Here is a 26,750-nt window from a genome sequence, read left to right as displayed (position 1 = left end):
CATTGGTTACATTTTTTTTCTTTATGTGAACTCCACCCACCCTACCCTACCCCCATTCTGAATGTTTACACTATTCATAGGCATTTTGTTGTTTTCCTTTAGGTGACAGGATTCAAGCATCATGTTCATGCTACTTTCACCAGTGACTAACGAAGCCAGACTCCTAAGCTGCTCAATCCTCACCAAGATACATTGGTTTGGATACTCCTGGGTATGCCATGCTTATCATGGTAACTAGTAAAGCATTCTGAGAAGGCTGTATCCATTGAGGGGACTAGCAGGGCTGGAGCTTCCTAGACATAAAGTCTCTGCCAAAGAAATGAGCCAAGGGATAGATCCTCCTGGGTAACCTATGTTTACCAGGATCACAGGCTAAGTTGTAGTCTTCCATTGTGAACCATCCTCAAAGAGGTGACTGGTGGGCCTGAAGTCTCCTGGGCCTCACCTGGATGATGGTTTAGAGGCTTCAGATATAACATACAAATTACATGGGGCTAGAGTCTTCTGGATCTCCTGTGCCTCCTGAGGTGATGGATTGGGCAAACTCCACTTAGGAATGCTTTGGTCACCGAGACAGCAAGTGAAAGGAGCTTCTTTAGATGTGTTGTGTACAATGAGGCAGTTGAGAGGATGCTCATGAAGCATGCTTCACTTGCTTGAGCTAGTTTCCCACACATATACACAGGATAGGATAGAACTCCTAGGTATGCTGTGCTTATTGGGATAATGTAAGGATGGAAATCCTCACAGATACAACCCATACCCGGGTAATGGGGAAGAGTGAAGTCTTCAAGGTACAATGTTCACTGGGGCTGGAGCCTCCTGGCAGCCCTTAAATAGGCAATGAACAAGTTTGACTCTCCAAGATGTGCCACTGTCACCTGGGTAACAAGGAATGGATCCAACCATAAGCACTGACAGGTAGGGATGGAGAGTTCCAGGTATAATGTGCTCATTAGGGAAATGGAACTAGCTGGAGCATTCTAGTCATGCTGTGTTCTCCAAGGTAATGAGATTAAAGCCTCCAGGGCATACAGTCCTTCTGGGGCAATGGGTAGGGTTAATGTCTCCCAGCCATAGTGTGCTCACTTTACATTCAAGTTTCTCAACCACCAGTGTTCTCTGATGTTAAGTAAACATTTGAATACCTACAATAAAGTTATTTTGTTTCCCACCTATGAATTCTCTGATGCTTAGTGAAATGTGAATTTTGGTAGAAAGATTCCCACATTCTTTAATATCACTTTTCATGTGTGTGACTTCTGGAATGTTAAGTGAGGTTTGACTTGCATGAGAAAGTTTTCAACATGCTTTAAAAAACATTTTATATGTGCAAATATTTGGCCAACATGTATGTATGCACTCTATATATATGGAGGCTTTTGGAACTAGATTTATAATTGTGAGCCATGTCAAAACTGGGAATCCAAATGAGGTCCTCTTAAAGAGAAGCCAATGCTCTCACTAGCTGCACCAGTTCTCTAACCCCATTCCTACATGTTTAAACAGTCATAGGGTATGGTATTTACTTTTTTGTGACATTTATAGAATATCCGGACACAGCAAATTAACAATAGATTTATTTTGGCTCACAGTTCAAAGGTAGAATACATTTGGACAGGGAAGTTATAGTGGCAGGAGCTTGAAGCAGCTGGTCCAGTGGTAGACAAGTCAAGAATAGAGAACAATGAATGGTCACTCTTAGCCATCTTTCTTCTTTACATGTAGTCTAATACCTGGCCCATGGAGTAGGGCTACAAACATTTAAAGCCAGTCTTTCAATGCCAATTAACTTAACAAAATTTCTCCCAGATATTCTCAGATGCCCATCTACCAGGTGATTCCAGATCCTGTCAAGCTGACAATATTAGCCACCACAACTGTACACCTTGCCAACGTGACATGATCATCACTATTGAGCCATAACTTTTCCTCTCTTGTCCCCATAAGCTGATGGCCACTTCATAATGTAAAGTGGGGTCAGGTAGAATACTAAAAATCCCTAGTCTTCAAGAATGTTTTAATATCAGAAGTCCAAATTTCATCTGAAATACTGTGAGGCCCCTTAATATAAAAAAGCAGGTTACATGGTTTCAATACATAAAAGCATAAACATTCCCATTCCCAAAAGAAAAAAAATCTAGGCCTGAAATCCAGCAGGGAAAACAATATATCTTACTGCAACATGTCCACTGCATCTGAGACTTGGAATAGAATCACCTGGAATCTAAAGTACTTGAGAAGCCCCATCCTTCCATCTCTGCTGCCCAACTGGCCCCACTCCATGCCTGTAGCTTTCCTTGATGGATAACCTCATGCTCCTGGCATCACTTACATACTGGAGTCTCCATGGCAAATTGTAGTTTACCTTCACAGGTCCATGCAGTGGGCATTCAGAGCCTTCCTGTACAGACTCCAGTTTTGACATACAATGTCTAGCCTCAGCTGCTTTATGAAACTTTAGGGCAACTCTATCTGACCCCCTCAATGTTGCATCTTTCATACCTATGAAACTAGTATCATATCCACAGAGCTTCCAAGAACTGTTGCTAGTTAGAAATATAAAATGTCTTCTTGGATCCAAGCTATCGCCTACAGTGTGCTGACCCTACAAAAACACTTCCCCTAGGGAGTTGTCTTCAGAGAGCAGGGAGTCCCTTCAGCTGTGTTCTCAGTCCAGGTTCTCTTCTTTCAAATTAAGTCCACATTTTTCACAAGCAGAAGCCTTAGATAGGTACAGTAGGGCAACCCAGACACATTTTCTATTGTTCTGGGGGCAGAGCAGGGTGTTTCTCCTTTAATAATTAGAGCCTCTTCTTCCATACCTGCCTTGCCTGCAGCTGTTACCTTGCGTTAGCTTCCTAATCCTTGATAAGACTGTAAGTTTTAATCATTTTTGTATTTATCTTCTGCACATTGAAACTCTGTCATTGTAAACCTTTGTAAGTGAAGTTACCAGGAGCTGTGCCACAGCCTGAATATACACCTTTTTGGAAATTTTCTTCACCCAACAAATGAGTACTTTTAAATTCATCGTTATTCAAGTTCTCAGATCACAGGTAGAATGAAGCCAGATTCTTGGCAAAGGCTCACACAAATGGTCTCTAACCCAGTTCTTGACAATGCTTGTTCCCCTCTGAAGCCTTGTGAGCCAGGCCTCCACAATCTGTACTTAGAAACTTCCACCACAGTGGCCTAATAAACTCTGTAGTGTAGCATTCAAAGATTTTTATTAGCCCAACGTTCCAAATCTTCTATATTCCTCATGAAAGCCATTGTGAGTGGCCTAAGAATCACATAGTCAAGTCTATCAGAGCAGTGGCCTCACTTCTCAGAACCAATTTCCTGTATTATTTACTTTTTGCTGTGGCTCGCAATACCTCACTCATGATGCACAATCCTAATCCTATATGGTAGAGAACTTCTTGTGGCAGGAGATTGAGGCATTTTGCCAAGTGGCATCCAGAAAGGAAGCATAAAACAGCAAGTGCTCATGCTTAACTCCCTTCCTTCTTTTCATGTAGCCTAGAACTCCAGTCTACAGCATGGCGCCACCCATCTTCATGCAGTACATAATCCCAACCCGGGGACTGGTGCCACACATAGTTACGGTAAGTCTTCCCATTTCAATTAACCAAATAAAGATAATCACTGACATCTCCAAAGGCTAATTTTAATCTAGATAATCTTTCACAGGCATGCCTACAGGCCTGTCTCCCAGATGATTCCAGATCTTGTCAAGTTGACAATCAATATTAAACATCACATACGGTTTTTCATCTGTATGAGTTCTTTGATGTTCTGTAAGCTCTGACTTAGAATAGAATGTTTCCCTACATTCTTTACATTCATAAGGTTTTTCATGTGTGTGAGTTCTCCGATGTTGATTGAGGTTTGACTTACAATAGAAAGTTTTGCTACAGTCTTTACACGCATAGGGTTTTTCACCTGTATGTGTTCTTTGATGTCGAGTGAGGTCTGACTTTTGGAAGAAAGTTTTCCTACATTCTTCACATTCATATGGCTTCTCACCTGAATGGATTTTCTGATGTTTAACAAGGCTTGACTTACAATAGAAAGCCTTACTACAGTCTTTACATGCAAAAGGCTTTTCACCTGTATGAGTTCTTTGATGTTGGTTGAGGTTTGACTTACAGTAGAAAGCTTTGTTGCAGTCTTTACATTCATACGGTTTCTCTCCGGTATGAGTTCTTTGATGTTGATTGAGGTTTGACTTACAGTAGAAATTTTTTCTACACTCTTTACATTCATAGTATCTCTCCACTGTATGAGTCCTCTGATGATTCGTAAGTTCTGACCTACAGTAGAAGGATTTCCAACATTCGCTACATTCATAGGGCTTCTCTCTTGTATGAGTTCTTCTCTGATGCTCAGTGAGATTTGATTTCGAATTGAAACTTTTCTTACATTCATTACATTCATAGGGCTTCTCACCTGTATGAATCCTATGATGCTGATTGAGGCTTGACTTGGAGCAGAAAGTTTTTCTACATTCTTTACATTCATAGGGATTATCATCTGTATGTGTTTTCTGATGATTGGCGAGGTCTGATTTATAGTAGAATGTTTTAGAGCATTCATTACATTCAAAAGGCTTTTCTCCACTGTGAGTTGTTTGATGCCGAGTAAGATCTGACTTACAGTAAAAAGTTTTAGTACAGTCTGTACACTCATAGGGCTTCTCTCTACTGTGAGTTCTACTCTGATGGCGAATGAGGTATGACTTACAGTAGAAAGTCTTACTGCATTCTACACATTCGTAGGGTTTTTCTCTACTGTGCGTTCTTCTCTGATGTCGAGTGACATCTGACTTACAGTAGAAAGTTTTCCCACATTCTATACATTCATAGGGCTTCTCTCTGCTATGTGTTCTTCTCTGATGTCGAATAAGGTTTGCCTTCCGATGGAAAGACTTCCTGCATTCTTCACACTCATAGCGCCTCTCACCTGCACGAAATGTCTCATGTACACTGAGCTGGGACTTCCAGGGGAAAATTTCCCAGCATTGTGGAGAGTCATAGAGTTTCTCACCTATATGAAATCTTTGATGTTGAGTGAGGGTCGACTGATAATAGAAAGCTTTTCTGCATTCCTCCCATCCATAGGGGTTCTCATATGACTGAGATGTCTGATTCCTGGTGTGCTGTGAATTCAGATAAAAGTTTTCCATACATTCTTTATATTCATATGTTTTCGCCTCTCGATGAATTTTCTCTTGAATCTGCAGTTCTGCCTTGAAATAGAAGATTTTGTTATATTCTTTATAACACATGAGACTATTCACTAATATCAACAATATCTGCTTCCTAATATTTTGAAATCTGATTTCTTAATGAAAAATTTCTCACAACCTCTAACATATGGAGTACTGCTCTTGGAATATTTTTTAATCTTTACTGAGTTTAGTCTTGCTACACAATATTTTCCAATAGACATTGGACTCAAAACTTTTCTTTCTTACTTAAGTCATGCCTTGGGCAGTAAATCCTACATTATCCAAAGGATATTTCCATATTCATCAAACTTTAATTAGAGGTCTTCCACATCTGTAACTTCTCATGTAGCAATAAAATTAGCTTTTAATGGAAGGGTGTCAATGGCCCCAAATAGTAAGAATGCACAGCAAAGTTTGCTTTTGACAATGAAAACTAAGACACTCTACAAGTCTCAGTTAGATCAAAACAATCAGGTTCTTTTCCAGTCTCCATCATTGTGGAGAGTTTGTGTAGTATGCTGTGGATTAAGTCCCTGAGTAAGTAGAACACTCTTTAATGTTCAGGCCTTAAATGTGGTATAACATTTACAAAATTTTACCTACTTCAAACATCTGTTCATAAGATGTAATGCCACTGGTGACTTCAGCTTGCCACAGGTGTGTCTCTTGATTTCCCAGGACACTTACATTATGGACATCTAAAATGATATTAAAAAAACAAAGAAACAAACAACAGTGTCTATCAGTTATACAAACTATTTTTAGGTAATTTAAATATATAAGTAGTGTCTTTGTATCTTTAAGGTGTAAGTTTTAAAACATTCACTTATATATAATATTTCACAAGTGAATATTTTAAAACATGTATATGTATAAATATACATATGTATTATAAGTAAATATATATGTGTATGTATACATACGTGCGCGCGCGTGTGTGTGTGTGTGTGTGTGTGTGTGTATGTGTGTATTCTTCTATGCGTTAATGCAACAATAATGCAACAGTAGACATTCCAGTTCTCTTTGAGCCTTTGCTATGTTTGGTTCAAAGAAGTAGGGTAAAGAAAGTATCCATCTCCTTCTCAGCTGTAGATTTCCACACATCAATTTTGACCTGTTAGTTGTCCTTTCTTCCATTTCTTTAATATATTATCTGTACTTGTAATGTTATCCTATACTAAACCCCTGTGGCCCGTGAACTCATGGCTGTCTGCACCAGCATTTTTTTTTCAAGGATGCAAGCGTAGTTGAATTCTCTCTTATAAGCAAGAATAAAGATTAGGGAAGGGATTGCTATGCATGTTTAATTCAATTTATTTACTTTGTTCTAAGACACAGCTAAATATTTACTTAAGAAAATTTCTGCTTGAAAAAAAAATAAGAAAGCAGCTTTCTTCAAATTCTTCATTAGGTCTACCTTATGTTTTGGGCATAGCTTTCATTTCCTGGAGTTACAAGGGCTTCCTAAAATTATGCTTTTTTTTCACTTGCATCAACTTTTTCAGGACTATTTTAAAATAGCTATATTTATTTCCAGAGTAAGAACACTAGCAATATAGTACAAATATGTTAAGAGAAGGAAAGTAAACAAATAATCAGAGAAGCATTTTATCTGTGTCCTCAGCTATTGGGTTACTTAGGACAAAAGTAAAGTTTAATGCTTTTCTTTATTCTCAGTTCATCCTCGGTGCTGTAAGCTGGCGGAGAGCTAAGATGGTCAATATTTTGTAAGCAACAGGGATGTATCCAGTTAGAAAACCGCACTGCTCGCATAAAAGAAGCCCCTTCTGACATCAATAAGCTCTAGTTTATGGAGTAAGCAAGATCACTTCCAAAAGCCCCCCTTTTTTGTGCAATAGGGAAAGTCGAAGCCAAAGAGTATTGCATTATGGGAGACCTGAGGAAATTGAGACATGGGTGGTCTTGATGCTTTCAGAACCAGCCAACAGTAAATCTCACTATAAAAAAGATGACTGAAAATCTCTGTTAGACCGTATATAATCAGGACATACTTAATTATGCAGTTGAAGCATATGTTGCTGGAAGGAGGGTCTGGAGGCCAAACAAACCACTCATGATGGGATCTGTTCTGTAAACTACAAGCAATCCCTGGGTCTCACTTCTCCCACATAATGAACCCACTAAATTGTTCATATCACAAGTTCCCTGTTGCTTAAGATTCTCAGTGATCTGGCATCTGAACCCACAAGTTCCATAACTTCCTCACTCAGCCATCTCTCAGTGTCAATGTGTCCTTGGTCTTCTTTTCCTTTTGTGACTGCATCTTATTTTCAGGACACAAGACTAGAAATTACATCAAGATATTGGGCAAACACAACCAATTTTCTTTTCCTAGCCTAGCCTGTCAAGAAGAAGTCAGTATCAGACATACCAGAACACTGAATTTGACACTTTAAGGAAAAGAGGTATGTCCTGTTGGCACAGTCATAGCTAATGGTGACAGTGAAAGCAAACAGTGAAAGCACAGCTGCTTGACAAAGATCCAGCAGCGCTGAGCTGAATGGTGTAAGACAAAGTGGAAGACTGAATGATGGAGATGCGTCATTCAGCTCGGCGCTGCTGGGTCCTTGTCAAGCAGCTGTGCTGGCTTTAGGACTTTTGCTATTCCTCTTAGACATAGCTGTGCCATCCTTTGTACGAAAATGCTACTCTGTTGGCAAAAGAGCACGCTGTACTTCCCTAACAACAAGGTTTACCTTTGTTGTAGCTCTGCACCCAAAGCTCAGGTCATGAGCTGTTTCCTACTTCCTTTGTGTTTTGCCTTTCTCCATTATAACTGTCCTGACACTGTTTCCTCAGCACACTTTAGTTTCTCTCCCTTGGGGTATAGTCTATCCTTTTTCCTGGTTTGTGTTTTTCCCATTCCCGTAACACCACGGAGAAACTTTCTTTCTAATCTGCCAACTTATTCTGAAAACTCACATGTTCCTGTCTCATTCTTGTAGAAATTCCACACTACATTCAAACTGTTTAATCCATGGTACTATATTATTGGTCAAAAGCCCATAGCTGGAGAGGACAAGTGCCCTTAGGTAGAAGTTGCTATTGATATTGTGCTAACTGGTCACATAGTCAAACTGCCTTCTAAATATATAGTCAATACAGTCAAACTGCCTGTTTAGGCCACAGAGCCTGGAATGCTCTCAACTTTGACCAGAGAAGCTTTCTTCTCAGAAGATAGCAGTCAGCAGAGAAGCAGATCATGGGGCTGAGAACAAAATCCTGAGCGTTCATCTACAAATAGTAAATCTGTATTAAGCACAGCATCACCAAGGCTCAAAGAACAGGAAAGTCATAGGGTGGATAGGACTGCGCTGATGCAATCTTTTAAATATGGTAGGGCCACCCCACTCTTGAACTCACAGCGGCTGTGCTCACTTGCAAGGAGCAAACACAATGCCAAGCAAAGGGAAACAAGCATACATGAGATAGATGGGCTGCAGGTCCCACCCCTTACTGAGAAGCTATTGGCAGTGGATAGATGCTGAGGAGTAGGCATCATTCTTTTTTAAGGATGCTGAAATGGATGGCCCCACCCCCATGCTTATATATGTAGCACTAATTATCAAAAAATTATCAAAAGAAAGAAAGAAGAGAAGAAAGAAAGAAAGAAAGAAAGAAAGAAAGAAAGAAAGAAAGAAAGAAAGAAAGAAAGAAAGAAAGAAAGAAAGAAAATATAATATGGAGTTGGTGGGGGAAGGATTGTTGTGGGATCACAAGGAGACCTGAAGGAGAAAATGGAACAAATTATTGAATATGATGTATATGAAGTTTTCAAGTTGTCAAGAATAAAAGAAATTTAAAAAACAAGCTCTTTGTGGCTGTTTTCATATTTGTATTCTAATCATGATTACCATCAAGTATTTAATTTATATTAAATAATGTATCATCTGCAATTTTTTGAAAACTGTCATCTTTGGGCAGAGGAGCGGGTAGACTAACTGCAGACTTTATCTTGTCCTTCAAATCCTCCAAATCCGAACCTCAGGTCTTGTCCCCAGCTTTTCAGCAGAGCACCAGGGCTACTTTGCACCCCTGCTCCCATTTCCAATGGATCACACACAGCTTCTTCTCCTAATCCCCTTCCCCAACTCATTGCTTTATCCCAGCCCTCAACTCCAGCAGACACTACCTGGGAACCCATAGGCCATGGACCAGGACAGCAAGTAGGCTAGATACAGAACTTCACTTCTTCCCAGAATCCACCTGGCTCTATAGTAGACCTTCTGATGTGGTCTCTTCTTAATCTCTGCCTGCATTCCCAAAGGACTAAACCCATCCTGGTGTGATACCCTGGCTTTCTCCCTCCTGTGGACCCCTCTTTCTCTTCCAAGCCTATCCCTAAGTTTCAGCTCCTAATACCTAGATGTGAGGAGCCGCCCGCTGCTCCTGTAAACTCCATTATAAGATGGTACTCGCATCCAGCTTGTGCTGAGCGGCGAACAAATCAGTGCGCATGCCTGAAGTGATTCAACGTCCTTCGGTCTCTGCCTACCTCATGGCGTAATATGGGCCGATGAGCTGCAACCAGTTAGGAAGTGCCACGTCCTAGGCGGGCCTACCAGCCTATATAAGAGATGGGTTTTCAGACCGTTGGAGTCTCCGCTCTGTAAGCTTATGCTCTCCCTCTCAAGATGCATTAAAGCTTTCTGCAGAAGGATCCTGAGTGTGCTGCGTCGTTTTTGCTGGCAAGACAGTAGCGCGGGACACCTAGAAACACATTTCCCCTAAAACCCAGATAGCCACAAGCATCAGGATCCCAGCAGAACTTCCTACCAGGCAACACACAGCCAGCACGCTCTCCTAGAACCCTGAAGCAAACAGAAGCCAAGAAACAAAACACTTGCCCAAGAAAGACAACACCAGATATCAGGAATTAGAATAACAATCTTCCAAATACCAGATATCTTATGTCTATAGGACAAAGCAAACATGCTATCATTAAAAACCAGGACAATATGTCTTCACTACAGTCCAGCAAGCTTACTCAGGCAGGTCCTGAGTGGTCCAACATAGCTGAAGAACAAGAAAACAACCTTAAAATAGACTTTGTGAATATAATAGATGTCTTCAAAGTGTATATTTACAAATCCATTTTTACAATCCATGAAAACACACAGATAGAAAAAAGTTGGAGCAGATAAAAGCATTTAAAACTTGAAAGTGGAAACAATCAATAGAAGAAACCAAAACTGAGGGAACTCTAGAAATGAAAAACTTAGGCTCTTGAATAGGAATCTCAGAGTCAAGCATCACTAACAGAATGTAAAAGAAAATTTCAGGCATTGAATAAATGACAGAAAGAATGGATATGCTAGTGAAAAAAAGTGCTAAATCTAAAAACAAAACAAAGCAAAACAAAAAATGAAACAATACACACAACAACAGCATCAACAAAAACTTCAGGCACAAAACATCTAGGTAATTTGGGGCACCATGAACAAGACCACATTTACGAATAATCGGAATAGAGGAAGAAGAGGAATCACAGGTCAAAGGCACAGAAAATATTTTCAACTAAATTATAGAAAATATTTTCCTAACGTAAGGAAGAAGATGCTAATCAAAGTATAAGAAGCAGAACTGGACCAAAAAAGAAGTGCCCTCAGCACGTTATAATCAAAACAATAAACATACAGACAAAGAAAGAATATTAAAAGCTGCAAAGGAAACAATGAAGTAGCATATAAAGGCAAAACTAGTATAATTACGCCTGACTTTTCCATGGAGACCATAAAAGCCATAAGGGCCTAGGCAGGTGTGTTACAGACTCCAAGAGACCACAGATGCCAGCACAGACAATTATATCCAGCAAAACTTTCAGTCACCACTGATGGAGAAAAATAAAACATTTTATGATAAAATCAAATTTAAACAATATCTATCTACAAATCCAGCCTTATAAAAGATGCTAGTAGGAAAACTCTAATAAGAAGAGATAAACTACACACAAGAAAACACAGAAATAGTTCGAGATCATCAAAGTCAAAAGAAAAAAAAAACAAACATACATGTATACACACAACACACCACCACCACCACCACCACCACCACCAGCACCACCACCACCACCATCACCTACTACTACTACTAATGTAACAGGAATCCACAATTACTGCTCACTGATAACTTTCAACATCAATGGTCACAATTCTCCAATGAAAATATGAAGACTAAGATACTGTATTTGAAAACAGGTTCCATCTGTCTGCAATATCCAAGAAAACACACCTTAATATCAAGAATAGGTATCAGCTCAGGATAAAAGGGTTTGAAAAAGGTATTTCAAGCAAATGGACCTAAGAAGCAATCTAGTAAAACTATTTTCATAAACTTTTAACCATAACAAGCAGAAAGGGAGAAGAATACTACATACATATCAAAGGAACAATCCACTAAGAGGACAACATTTCAATTATTGACAACTCTACGCCAAACACAAGGGTAACCATATTCATAAAACACCACTACAGCTTAAACCAAACACACACACAGACACAGACACACACACACACACAGACACACACACACACAAATACATACACAAAACTCTTGTTCTTAGAACCTCACAAAGTTGGCTAAATACTCTGACACAAAGCAAGTCTCAATAGATAATAGAAAAATGAAATAACACCTTGTATCCTATCTGACCACCATGGATTCTAACAGAATATCAACAACAGAAACAAACAGGAAGTTTACAAACTCGTGGAAATTGAGCAACTCACTACTTTAAAAAAAATGTGTGTCAAACAAAAATCAAAGATCTTCTAGAGTTGAATGAAAATGAAAGCACAACTTACCAAAACTTATAGAACATAATGAAGGTAATTCTAAGAGGCAAGTTCACACCCTAAACACCTATATTTAAGAAAAAAAAAAAGGGATCTTATACTAGTAACTTAACAGCAGACCAGAAAACTCTAGAACAAAGAGAAAATACAATCACGCGCAAAAGGAGCAGATGACAAAAAATAAACTCAGAGCTGAAATCAATAAAATAAAAACAAAGAAGAAAGAAAACAATACAAAGAATCAATGAAACAGAGGTAATATATTGACAAAATCCAAAAGGACATAGCAGACACTAAGAAAATTCAAGAATCATATGGATATATTTTAAAAACCAGTACTCTACCAAATTGGGAAATAAAAAGGAAATTGATATATTTTCTCAATATATACCACTTTCCAAAGTTAAATCAAGATCAGATAAGCAACTTAAACAGATCTATAACACCTAGTGAAATCAAGACAGTTATTAAAAGTCTGCCAATGGAAAAAATAAACAAAAAACAACCAAAAACAAATAAACTAACAAAAACAAAAACAACCAAAAGCCCAGGGTTGGAGAATTTTAGTACAGAATTCCACCATACTTTCAAAGACTTAATGTCAATAGTCTTCACATTATTTCACAAAATTGAAACAGAAGGAACTCTTTCCCCCACCTAGTTTTACAGAGCCACAGCTATCCTACCACCCAAACCACATAAAGTCCCCATAAAGATGAATTTCTCTCATAAGCATAAATGGGAAATTGCAAATAAAGCCAAAAACACATCAAAAATTTCATCCACAGTGATCAAGCAGCAGGCTTCATCCCAGGGATGCAGGGATGGTTTAACATATATAAATCAATAAATGAAATTCACAATACATACAGATTGAAAGATAAAAAGCAAAAGAGGCAGAAAATGCCTTTGACAAAATCCAAACAATCAGTCATGATAAAGTTCTGGAAGAGAGTAAGGATACAAATGACATAATTTCACATAAGAAAGACAGTTTACTGCAAACATCTGACCAACATCATACTAAATGGAGAGAAACTGAAAGCAATTCCACTAAAATCAGGAGTAAGACAAGGTTGTCCATCCTCTACACACCTATTCAATATAGTACCTGACATCTTAGCTGGGGCATAAGACAACTGAAGAAGATCAAAAAAAATATGGAAAGAAAAAACTCTAAGCATCCTTATTTGCAGATGCTATGATATTACACATAAGTGACCCTAAAAACTCCACTGGGAGACTTCTATAGCTGATGAACACTTTCAGCAAACAGTTGAATCCAAAATTAACTCACAAAAATCAGTAGCTCTCCCATGGACAAATGAAAAACAGATTGAGAAAGAAATCAGGGAAACAATGCCCTTCATAAGAGCCTCAAATAATATACACCGTCTTGCAATAATTCAAATCAAGCAAGTGAAAGACTTATATGATAAAAACTTCAAGACAGTTAATAAAGAAACTGAAGAAGGTATCAGAATACTGGAAGACTTCCTATGCTCCTGGTTATGCAGAATTAGTGTAGTAAAAATGGCCATGCTACTAAAATAAATCAACAGATTCAATGCAATTCCCCTCAAAATTCTGACACAATTTTTCACAGATGTTGAAGAGACAATTTTCAGCTTCATACAAAAACACAAAAAAACAAGGATAATTAAAACAATCTTGAATAATTAGAGAAATGCAGGAGGTATCACCATTGCCAATTTCAAGATTCACAACAGAGACAATGGTAACAAAAACTGCATTTAATTAGCACATAAACAGAAACTTTGACCAGTGGAATCAAATTGAAGACTCAGACAGAAATTCCTATATTTATTGACACCTGCTTTTTGATAGAGAGGCCAGAAATACAAAGCGGAAGAAAGTATCTTCAACAAATATTCATCAAACTGGATGGCTGCATGTAGAAGAATCCAAATAGATCAATACTTATTACTCCATAGATCAAAGACTTCAACATAAAACCAGATACACTGAACCCTATAGAAGAGAAAATGGGAAATAGCCTTGAACCCAGTGACATAGAAAAAAGAGTTTCTAAACAGGCTCTAAGATCAACAGTTAATGGGATCTCATAGAAGAGAGAAGTTTCTGCATGACAAAGGACACTGTTGTATGGAAGAAGTGGCAGCCTACAGAATGGAAAAAGGTTTTCACCAACTATAAATCTGATAAAAAGCTATCAGCCAAAACATATAAAGAACTCAAAAAAAAAAAAAAAAACCCTAGAGATCAAGGAACTAAATAACTGAATTAGAAAAACAGGGTATGGATCTAAACTAAGAACTCTCCATAGAGGAAACTCAAATGGCTGAGAAACAGATAACTGTTCAATATCCTTAGTCTTCAGGCAAATGCAAATCAAAACTTTGGAGATTTTATCTCACACCTGTCACAATGGCTAAGATAGCACACAAGTGACAGCTCATGCTGGTGAGAATGTGGAGCAAAGAAAGCACTACTCCATTACTGGTGGGAATGCAAACTTGTACAGTTGCTATGGAAATCAGTATGGTGGGTCACAGGAAGATGGGAATCTGTCTACCACAAGAATCAGCTACACCACTTCTGGTCATACACCCAAAAGATAATTTATCCTCTCACAGAGACATCTATTCAATCATGTTCATTGCTACTCTATTCATAATAGCTAAAAACTGTAAACAATCTAGAAGTCCTCCAACAGAAGAATGGGTAAAGCAAATGTACATTTACACACTGGAGAATCACTCAGCTATTAAAAAAAGGACATCACAAAATTTGCAGGTAAATGGGTGTCACTAGAAAAATAAGCCTGCATAGGACCAAGGGCGTCCCCTCGCATTTACATCAGGCAAGGTCATCCTCTGCTACATATGTATCTGGAGCTATAGATCCCTCCTTGTATTCTCCTTGGTTAGTAGTCTAGTACCCGGGAGAGGTAACTAGGATGAGGGATATCATTTGAGATGTAAATGAATGAAATGATTAATGAAATAATAATAAATAAAAAAGAAAGAAAAATAAGCCTGAATGAGTTATCCCAAATCTAGAAAGACAAATATGGTATGCTTTCACTTCTATGACGATATCAGCTGTTAAATCAATAACCGCGCTGCCAGCTGTAGAGCCAGAGATTAGGCAGAGTGTAAGGGATTAAGGGTCACAGACAGATCTTGTAAGGTAAGAGAAACAGAATGGATAGTTATGAATGGACGGAGGGGATTGAAACTGGATGTCACGTGGGAACAGAAAGGGGTGAGGGACGGAACACAGGGAAAGTCAACTAAAATTCACAGCCGTTTGATAGTAAGAAAAGTTAACACAGTAGAAGCTTCTAAAAATAGGTGCATATATGAAAATGTTCTTGATGAAATTGCCAAGTAATCAGGAAAACAGAGTCCCAACTGGCCATCTCTTGTGACAAAATGAAGCTTTAGGAACTGAGACTGGATTACATCTAATTGACTTGTTAGGCCAAAGGGGTTCCAAGGAAACCCCAAACAACACATGCTGTTGTCAAGACAACAGGTTGTTCTTCACAACCTGACAGCAAGTCCCCATTGCTGAAGACAACACCTATACAACTACTCAAACAGGTTAAACTTTAACTGGAGCCTATAGAGACATTATCCCTATGTTCTAGTGTCTTTGGTTTAGGAAGGTATTCTGTATACTAACTACCCTGCCAAAAAAGAAAAGTAAACTCTAAGTTAGCCACAAATTCTTTGGTGTACAATGGTGTCTTGCTGGGAAAATACACCAGGCAATGGTAGCACAAAGCCTGTGGAAGTCAGCAAGCAGTGTCTGAATTGACTTAGGTCCCACTCCGTGAGATGAAGTCCACACCAGACACTGCTTGTGTGAATGACCAGAGACTAGAGTCAAGGGACCTATGGGAAAACCAATTATACTTTAAAGAGGGGTAATAAAATGACTCCTACCGACATTCTGCTATACTCATAGCTCAGCCCCCGCTCACCCATCTTTATTTGAGAAGCTTCTTCCTGCAGCAGAGGGGGACAAACATTGAGATCCTCAGAGAATGAGAGCGCTTGAACACACAGTTCTAAATGGGATGTCTCCTACTCAGAATCCAGAGAACCCTGAGGATGAGGACAGAAGGAAGAGCAGGAGGGGAAGGGGGAGGAGGGGGAGGAGGAGGAGCAGGAGGAGCAGGAGGAGGAGAAGCAGGAGGAGGAGGAGGACGATGACGATGACGACTATGATGATGACGACGACGACGACAATGAGGAGGTGGTGGAAAGAACATCAGAGACAGCAGAGGATACAGGACACTAGGAGAACAAGGTCCTGTAAACTAACATGAGCAAAGCTCATATGGACTCATAGAGACTGTACTATAGTAAGCACAGGACATGCATGGGTCTGCACCGGGTCTACGTACATATTATGGCTTCCACTTCAGTGTTTTATGGGATTCCTCAATGTGTGAATGAGTGGGTCTCCAATTCTTGTCCCTTTTCTTGGGTTCTTCTTATTTTATTTCTTTGCCATGCCCAGTGTATTAGTTTTATTTTATTTTATTTTAATTATGCCTTAGAAGCCCTTTTGTTTTCTCATGGGACAGAAAGGGAGCAGATCTTGATGGGAGAGGAGGTGATGAGACAAGGAGTTGAGGAAGGGAGACAATATCAGGACTTGTTATGTGTGGAAAAACAAAACACAGAACAAAACTATTTTCAATTAAAAAATTTTCATCCTAAAGTTCAGCTAAAATCAATGAATAATACCTTAAAAATTTAGGTGACTTTAGTATCTTGAAATTAGAAACAAGACAAAACAAAAGAAACAAATGCATTTGTTTCTTCCTTTCCAGCAGGTAATCATTCATTGTAGTTCTTATCTCACCAGAATAACCATCCTAACCATCCTTCAGTTTTCTCTCCATGAATGGAAACCCTTTAAAGAAACTTGTTTGTCACTGTATTGGTTTCTCCATAACACAAAGCAAGCTGTTTACAGAGTAAACAATGAGAAAATGGTAAGAGAGAATGACATCAACCCTAACCAACAACAATGAAAACCCACTACGAAGTAAAAGGAAAAACAAATAGGTACTTAGGTAAAGTAGATAACCGACAAAATTCTTAAAAGATCTATATGTGTATTGGGAAAACCATCTAACAAAAACACATTGCAATATAAAAAATAGGGTGATGGATAAGATCATGTCATCTGCAGATAAAGCTACTTGACTTCCTTCCATCTGCACCCTTGACCTCCTCCAGTTCCATGCTACTCCAGCTAAGACTGCATGCATTAGATGAACAGGTGTGAGAGTGGACAGCCATGCCTTGTTCCTGATTTTAGGAGAAAGGTTTTGAGTTTCTCTCTACTTGGCTATACAGATTTGCTGTAAGTTCTTATTACCCCTGGTCTCTCCAGGACTTTTACCATGAAGAGATTTTGCATTTTGTCAAAGGCCTTTTCTGCACCTAATGAAATAATCATGTGTTTGCTGCCCTTTAATGTGTTTATGTGAATTATGTTTATTGATTTACAAGGTTGACCCAGCCCTGAATCTCTGGGGTGGACTGACTTGATCACGCTGGGTAATCTTTTTGATGTGTTCTTCATTTTGGTTTGTAAATTATTTTATTGAGAATGTTTACATCTATCTTTATAAGGTACATTGCCTTTTTTATTGGGTCTTTTGGTGTCAATGTAACAGTGGCTCTGTGAAAGGAATTTAGAAATGTCCTGTCATTTTCTCTTATGTTGAAAAGCTTAGAGTCCTGGTATTAGTACTTCCTTAAGATCTGGTAGGGGTAGGCATGGGAAACTGTTTTGTACATTGCACAGCGATTATCCATGAGACCAGCTCTCTGCTGAGCTAGGTTTAAGTGAAAGTTGGTGTAAAGAGACCAATCAGTATAACCGATAGCTGCTGAGTTCTCCTCCTCTCCCTCCCGGGGACAGGGTGTACTAGCTGACCTGGCAGGCTCCAGAGGGCGGCTTCTGAGCCACTCCATGGCTCAAATCCTTGCTGTAACTTCATGCTCAGTTCTGGTCTGGTCATACAGTACCCTGTGAAAAGGAAATGAGGTCGTTCATCCAAATGTGCCAAGTGAGGCCTAGTGATAAAAGACAGCAGGTCTACTTCGGGAACTCTGCTAAGATGCCTTGTTTTGAAACTCTGTGGAGACAAGATTTATATTCACATTCTTTACTATATGAAGTATTATTTTCAAATCATATTAAGCTGCACGACAGCATAAAACAATGACTGTTCTTAAACTTAAGTAAACAGAACAGAAAAATAAAAGATAACCCAATGAAATTTAAAAACCACACATATTTCAGGCCACTGAAAAAAAATGAGGCCGTCAAAACAACAACAAGAAAGCAACAACAAAAACAAGCCCAAATAAAACAACAAAAAACAATCACCCAGAAACGGCAGGGGAACTAGCTCAATTAATGAAGTTAGTAAAATGCAAAAACACCTCACAGAAAATAGATCAGGTAGAGAGAAAAAAAAACTGGCTATTTTAAAATAACCCAGGAACATGAAAAATCGGGTGGAGGACGGCAGAAACATGCTCTATGCACAAATATGCACACAATCAAATATTCATTCAAATAAAAAATAATGAATGTTTTGATTCATAAGCACTGACATGTGAATTATGTTTCGTTAAGATACCAAAAGAAAAAAATGAACTCACAGACCGTGTCAGCATGCTCAGGAGTGGGCCATAATCAAGCCAGACAAGTCCCTCCATTGATGGGGGAGGGGTCACAAATGCCAACCCTCAGTGCTGACTGGCAGTGAATGCCTGCTGGGAGAGGGACAGTCCCTTTCCTCTGGAGATGAGGCTCCTGAGCCCTGCCTGTGGCCCAGTGGTGGAGTCACAGCAGCTGGGATTACCTACAGAGGACTTACACAGGGTCAAAGAAGCAAAAGTTGAGCATGAATGGGGAGGGCCTCATAAATTCCCACTCCTATCTGAGGAGCTTTAACAGAGGAAGCTGATGAAGCCAGTGTTCTTCAGTGAGGTAGCGGGGTGTCCCGGCTCTAGTCTACGGCCCTGCACATTCACATAAGCACAGCACCGACTGGATTTGGTGGGCCATGAGGAGGACACTAAGTTGAGAAGAGGATATAAGAGGGTGTGGGAGGAGCTAATGCTGACATGATCAAAATACATTGTATACGGGTATGAAATTCTCAGATAACTGAGTAGAAAAACAACCACACACACACACACACACACACACACACACACACACACACACGCCAAGTTCTTACCTGCTATTTTATATATTAGTATTGGAATGATTTTTAAATCAGACATATACACAACAAACTATACAACCAATAATATTCCTAATGAATGTGCATGTAAAAATTCTCATCACAAGTAGAAACGTAGAAAGGCACATAAACTGCTTATAGTGATCATGTGTGATTCATCTCAGACACAAAATATTCACTTTACTGAAACTGTTCAGGGATAATATTGGGGCCACAGAGTGTTTTTAAATATGCCAAAAACTAACAAAACAATTGGGCTTTTATTAAACAGAAAATTGTACAGAAAAGCAAGGAATCAGCAGAATGAAGACTTAGACGTAAGAATGAGAAAATATTGGCAACAGGTGATTCAGAATATGTAAAAATTAAAAAACAGCTTAACAGCAGAAAAGCTGGTGACCTGATGCATTCTGGGTAAATAGGTAAGTGAAATACTGCTCCAACATGCAATACAAAATCTCTGATAGATAAATGAACAAATAAATGTGTACTACTCCAACCATGAGGGAGATGGCCATCAAAACCACAAGGAAGATGACCCCTGTACTCCAGTCATAACATCTATGTTCATATCTATGACACAAAAGAACAAATACTGAAAAGTCTTATAACCTAAAATGAAATATGATGATATTGCTCATGTGCAAAACTAGCATATCATATCTCGATCCCACTGCTGATCATGTGGAGATAAAAGGAAATAAAGTCAGTCTTGTGCCAGGGAAGTGTCACTCCTCTTTACTGCAGCAGTTATTTAAAAGTCAAGGCACCTATTAAATGTAGGTGTCCAGCAACACATGAATAGACACAAAACAAAACAAAACAACAACAACAACAAGGCAGTACATATTAACACTTGAATACTCATCTATTACAACTAAAAACAATGTTACTTCTAGTGATATGGGCAGGAGTGACAGGCATCAGGTTAAGAGTAGCACAGCTATTTCCTGCTTTTAAAATATGCATCACCATCTCAGAACAAAATAGCCGTAGTGGCCTGCAGGACACCACAGCCTTCAGTCATGACAATAAAGAAAAATGTATCATAGATATCTAGGTCCAGTAATTTGGCTTTTACATTCCCACATAAGGCTCTCAAATGGGATTTCACTCACACACACACACACACACACACACACACACACACACACATGCATTAATTCTTTCAGAATTTCATACATGAGAATTATTCATTTTGATGGAATTCATTGCTACTTCTCCCCCTAATTCTCTATATCCACCCCACTCACCTCTCCTCTCCTCTCTCCTCCTCACCCCCTCTCTAACCTACTGCCTTTACCTTGTGCTGCCTATATATCCGTGGGTGTCTGTGGGGCCATCCACTACAGCATGGTCAACCCATCAGGAACCACAGCCTTAAAGAAAACTGACTGAACTTCCTCAACAGCCATAACTGTCAATAGTTTCTTAGCTTCATGTTGGGGCTCACGGACCCTCCCTACCCAAATCCCATGCTAGAATCCTGACTGATTTACCTGGTGAAGATTTTGTGTAGGCAACCCTAGCCACTCTGAGTTTCCCAGTGGAGTAGCTGAGATTCCAGTGAGGACCCCACGCCCCACCCCCCCCACCCCCCAACCCCACTCTGCCCAGTCATGTGACATAAAGAGGTAAGAACTAACTAGGGTTGAGGTTTCTGCTTTGGAAGGACTGGGAGGTGTGGCCTTGTTGGAAGGGGTGTGCCACTTGGGGCAGACTCTGAAAGGACTGCTCTCATTCTCAGTGTGCCCCTCTGCCACCTGCTTGCGGTTTGAGATGGGAGTTCGTAGCTGTTTCTGCTGCCGGGCCTTTGTTCCACTGTCACTACTGTAACCCTCCAAAACCATAAGCTCAAGTAAACAGCTTCTCTTAGAATTTGTTTCCGGTCATGTGTTTTATCACAGCAATAGAAACTTTAAGTATGATGGGGCGAATAGATAGTTCTTTTTAACTCCCTAAGAACATAAGACATGAAAAAAATGTCAGGAAAAACAATATAAAATCATGCATCTGCTAGCTAAAGTTGACCTCAAATAAGAGACTAAGTCTCTAGAGAATATATTTCAGCAACCACACAGGGAGATGGTCTTAAGTGGAGAAGTGTCTTCAGGCCCTGTCCAACCCATAAAACCAAGTCTGGCTCTGGGTAAAACTTGGCAAAACCATCTAACCATGACAGGTGTCTGATGACATTTCCATCACTGACTGACCTGGAAGATTCCAGACTGAGGTATCTGCTACTCTCCATGGCCCAAATTCACGTTCCAACATGAGGATCAACTCAGGTTTGATCATCACGCAGCAGCCTGTAAATGAGAAATCTTGAACAGTTCCTGCCAATGTATAGTCAAGTTCCCTAATGACGGATGCCCTTCTGTGCTACAACGGGCGAACTAGAGACTTCCGTTAGGAAGTATTTACAATCGCCTCCTTCACAGATGCGAACATTACCCTTGTGTGGCGTTCAACTATACGATACATAACTTCAAACAGGATGAGAATGTAAATAAACAGAAGTGTGTATGAAAATAAACACAGTGAAACTGGAAAAATAATGCATGGATATTTAAGAAAAGATTAGGAAAGAGCAGGAAGTCATGAAAAAAGAAAGAACTAGAAACAAAATTAAGAGGAGAACACTGAGGCTGGGGAGATGGTGAGATGGAGGACAAAAAAAAAATCTACACGGTTCCTGGGACAAGCAGCGAGCAGTTCAGAAGGCGCATTCATCACTCAAGTGGGTGGTGTGACATTATCAAGTAGACAATGCCATCAGCAGGTCTCAAGCTCCTGATGTCATGACTTCTGTGCCAATGGACTGCACTCTGGAATTAGGAGCCAAAACCAATTCCTTCTTCCCTTCCGCTGTTTGGCTGGGTATTTTAATTACAATAACAACAAAACAAGCAATATGAATGGTGTGAAGAACGAACTCAAGTCCTTACACTGGTAACAACAAAGTTTTAAACAGACCTTCCAACCTTCCTTCCTTCCTCCCTCCCTCCATCCCTCCCTTCTTCCTTCCTTCCTTCCTTCCTTTCTTCCTTTCCTTCCCTCCCCCTTTCTTTCTTTCTTTCTTTCTTTCTTTCTTTCTTTCTTTCTTTCTTTCTTTCTTTCTTTCTTTCTTTCTTTCTTTCTTTCTTTCTTTTCCTTCCTTCCTTCCTTCCTTCCTTCCTTCCTTCCTTCCTTCCTTCCTTCCTTCCTTCCTTCCTTCCTTCCTTCCTTTCTTTCTTTCTCTCTCCCTCCCCCCTTTTTTTGGGTTACTTGGTGTTTTTCTCTGTGTAGCCCCGACTGTCCCGGAACTTGCTCAGTAGATGGCGCTTGCAGAGCAAATATCTTGTGTCTGTATGGATGTGGCGCCTGTCAATCATAAATCTTATGGCCTATGGCTTAGACAAAAAATAGAAGGTGGAACATCAGAAGACAGAAAGGATTCTGGGACAGTGCCAGGCACAGGAGGAGATGCGCCCTGGAAGATGTGAGGAGACAGATGCCTGGCACCTGAGCATGGGTAACCAACCCGGTGGCAGAGTGTATGTTAGAATAAATGGGTTATTTTAACATTATGATCTGGTCAGAGAAGAGCCTGGCTACACAGCCAAGGTACTTGTAAATATATTTTGAGTCTGAGTCTTATTTCTGGGAACATGGGGCTGGGAGGAAGAACCACCTAATTTTTACAGTAGAGCAGACTGGCCTTAAACTTGCAGCAATCCACCTGCCTCTGCTGGGATTAAAGGTGTGCATTGCTACTGCCTGGCCCAGTTGGGTTCTTCATCACCACTAAACTCATTTCTTTGCAAAGCTGGAAGTTACAGGGTATTTCTTTGAGCACTGATTTACCCTGGATCTGTAGTGGACAGGTCTTTTGTATCTTCCTAGGAAAGCCACAATACAAAAGTGAGCTATGTCCCAAAAAGAAAAAAAAAGCTATATTTTCTAGTTACACTCAAAAGCTAAAGGCAATTTCAAAGAGATAATAGGAAATAAAGAGTGGTTGATACAGTGTGGGAAAGGTACGGGGATTGGGAGGAGAGAATGTATACTATTCTCTGGGGTAGATGTGGGCAGAAATTAATAACTTGTGGTTCTCTAATATGAAAGTAATATATAGTGGGCCACAAGTAACTATTTCTAGATAGCTGAATGATTTTAAATTTTCCCATCTCGAACAAGTGATGACTTACCATCATCTGATCATTGTTCGGACTATCTGATCATCTCATTATACAATATTATCCGATTTGTTTAAGTGTGTTGCAAAGCCACACTGTACTCCAGAGATGCCATTACCACGCCTCAGCTAAAAGTTACAATGTAAAATTCAGGTTGAAAGTTCCTCTACTTATCAACAGAAAACAACTGCTACTGAGCACTACAGGGAGTTCGTTACTCACCCAAGGACACGAGGCTACTGTAGTTCTCCAGCATCACCTCCCTGTAGAGCAACTTCTGAGCAATGTCTAGGTCCTGCCACTCCTCCCAGGTGAAGTACACAGCAACGTCCTCAAATGACACCGGCTCCTGGAATGACAGTGCTTCCCATCAACCCAATTCCTCAAACATGGGAAGAAAACCTGGGATTTATTCTTTTCTGTGTAGGAGTGATTTGCTAGTGCCTTAAGTTAGCTGCACCTTGTTGTGTATTCCTTATCATCAAAAAAAGCAACATCAATACAAATATCATTCCTCTTTGTTAATGTAGATGATTCACAAAAATATAATGAAACAAAATCTACAGTGCATCGATAACACATTAAGGAATCAAAATACAGACTCCCTCTTGTATTAAACTGACCAAGAGAGAGAGCCCAAATTTGAGCTTTTACTTTCTTACCTTGTGTTGTCCTTCTGTCCCTAACAAAGAGCTTCACTGTGTCTTTACTGAATAGCACAGAAAACAGAGTGTGGAAAGGAATGAGGGATTCTTTACAGAAAGTTTTAAGAGCTGGAGAGGTGGCTCAGTGGTTAAGAGCACTGACTCCTCTTCCAGAGGTCCCAGTAACCATATGGTAGCTTACAACTCTCTGTAATGGGAACTGATACCCTCTTCTGGCGTGTCTGAAGACAGTGACTGTGTACTCATAAACATAAAATAAATAAATCTTTAAAAAACACAAAGAATAGTAGTTTTGCATGGGGAGAAGTTACTGTTCCCCTACTGGCCCAGAATAGCAAATATGACCACAAATAGTTGTTATCAAACCATATATATCCACATGTTACTTCCAACATCTTTGGTAAATATTTGTTGCTTTCAACCTCTTGGGTAATTTCAGCAAATAATTAACCCAACACACACATATAATACTCTGGGTCAGGGGCATGGGATAGTTCATAATTTAGGATTAAAGCTATGCATTTAGTTTAGGTCTGAAAAGGTGACTCTGTGGGAAATCCAAGGCATAGCACAATTGCTTACAGTGCTCTCTTAAAAGCACATTAAACTTAAACACAGCAGGAGGGCAGGTTAAGTAATTGTCTTCAATTTTCTCAAAGTATACTATTAGCTGGGCTGCTAAGTCCAATGAAACTTTCATTATTTTTGCTGTCAAGAGAAACTTCAGAAAAGCGTGTTAGTACACATAGAATGCATATGTACACAAGTTTTATGCTACTAGCAAAAGAAAATTATACATAAACTCAAAACATAAAGGTGACATGAAATCTGTTAAAAATAACCAAGCCTGCGAACAGGCAGATGTCAGGGTTGGTGGCACGGGACAGTGGTACGCAGCAGGTCTGGATGGACCAAGGGCATGGGTCCGATTCCCAGAAAACACAGGATACAGAATACATTCAATTCCCCATAAAGTCACTGAATACACGAGTTGGAAAATAATGGGCAGCGGTAATACCCAATGACTTACAAATAATTCAAAATCAAATGCATAACGCATCCAGGTGTTTCTGGCCACATTCACTGAAGCCACATTTGGCTCCTTCACCGTCCTTCTGATCACACATGCACTTAGCACCGCGTGGGCCATCGCATCACGCTGCTCCAACAGAAATACCTTAGTTCTGACTTGAGACTAACATATGTTAGAAATGGTAGTTTTTTTTTAACCATAGTTTTCTGCTCTTATAGAAGCATGATGACTTTAATTATTAAAAGAAAGACTTTTACTAGTTTGCAGCCGTTATTCCTCAACTTGTTGGAATCAGTTCTTTCCGTCCACCACGTGAGTTCCAGGGATGCGATTCACGCTGTCACACTTGATGGCATTGCACATTTACTAACACAACCATCTCCCTAGCCAGAACATTATTAAGGAGTAGAAACTTAAGTCTCTCCTCTCTGAAAATAATCCCAAATGAGTTCTAAAGACTTTATAAGGTTTCTTGATCGAAACTTCATGATTCTGTGGAGCCGGAACACTGCAAACGCAGTTAGAATTCTTTGTGATCCTCAGTCCCCTTAATATCCAGTTAGTATTCATCTTCTCTATGTCAATGTCAACTATCAGCTTAAAACCTGGGAATGTACCCATGGAAGCAGACCTGTAGCTTCCATCAAGTCGAAAGCTAAGAGTGTCCTCAGATAATCTCTCATATCTGCAACGGCTTCCTCTGCATGGCTGCAACCTATCTAACCCGATGTGTCCACAAGTGTCTCTGACAAATGCCTTGATTTTGTCCTTCACTATAAAACCACATGTAACCACATCCACGTTGGAACACGTCATTTAGGGCAACTTAAATACATGCTACTGAACATCGTGACTCATATCTGTCCCGGAATAAACTCTCTCTGATCCTTTTGAGGTGAGACCAGTGTTTTCTACAGACAAGAGAAACAAGTAAAACCAACTCATGCACCATTTTACCTTAATTTTCAAATTTTACTCTCAAAATTTGCTTAAGCACTGAACGTTGATGCTAAGTGACATCAAGTTGCAGGGAACCTTTACTGAAGAAACCAACAAGATGACACTGTAATAAATTGATTTTGTTTCGACTCCTCATGGAATCCTCTGAGGTAACTGCGGTCAAAGCAGTGGGGTGTCCCCAAAGGGGGCTCTCTCCTTTGCTTACTGGCCTCCGAGCTGGGCTGCATACATACAAGGGACTGCAGAATCCACGGACCCGGCTCCTCTCCTGAAGGAAAGCCATCTCCCCCAAAGTCTCCGCGTGCAGGTAGTGGACTCCAACAACCTCCACCCTCCAGCCCAGCCCCCAAGAACCTGACGACGGCGCAGGCGCAGGAGGGACGGGATGGTCGGGGTGGGGGCGGAGGGTGCGGAGACAGCTTCCTCGCTGCAGGACGCCCGCACTCACCATGGCAGGCTCGGCCGACATGCCGCGTCCTCCGCGGGTCTCCCCGCCGCGACTGTCACAGGAGTTAGGGGTCGCAGTGGTCTCCGGTCCTCCTGAGCGGGATGAGGCTACAGATCTAAGATGGCCGGGGACAGACAAAGGC

General features: G+C 40.1%; 1 protein-coding gene across 1 annotated transcript; it reads right to left on the bottom strand.

The window, feature by feature from the left end:
- Positions 1-1,562: 1,562 nt before the first annotated feature.
- LOC127670938 (zinc finger protein 883-like) lies at positions 1,563-26,750 on the bottom strand. Its single transcript, XM_052165538.1, has 6 exons — positions 26,609-26,750; positions 23,725-23,851; positions 21,538-21,633; positions 18,001-18,093; positions 5,840-5,934; positions 1,563-5,254 (listed from the first exon to the last, which is right to left on the bottom strand). Exons 1-6 carry the CDS (start codon positions 26,627-26,629, stop codon positions 3,674-3,676), a joined length of 2,013 nt encoding a protein of 670 aa, XP_052021498.1. The 5' UTR covers positions 26,630-26,750; the 3' UTR covers positions 1,563-3,673.

Source organism: Apodemus sylvaticus, chromosome 20 (assembly GCF_947179515.1).
Source record: "Apodemus sylvaticus chromosome 20, mApoSyl1.1, whole genome shotgun sequence".
NCBI classification, from domain to species: domain Eukaryota; kingdom Metazoa; phylum Chordata; class Mammalia; order Rodentia; family Muridae; genus Apodemus; species Apodemus sylvaticus.
This window is presented reverse-complemented; position numbering and strand designations above follow the sequence as displayed.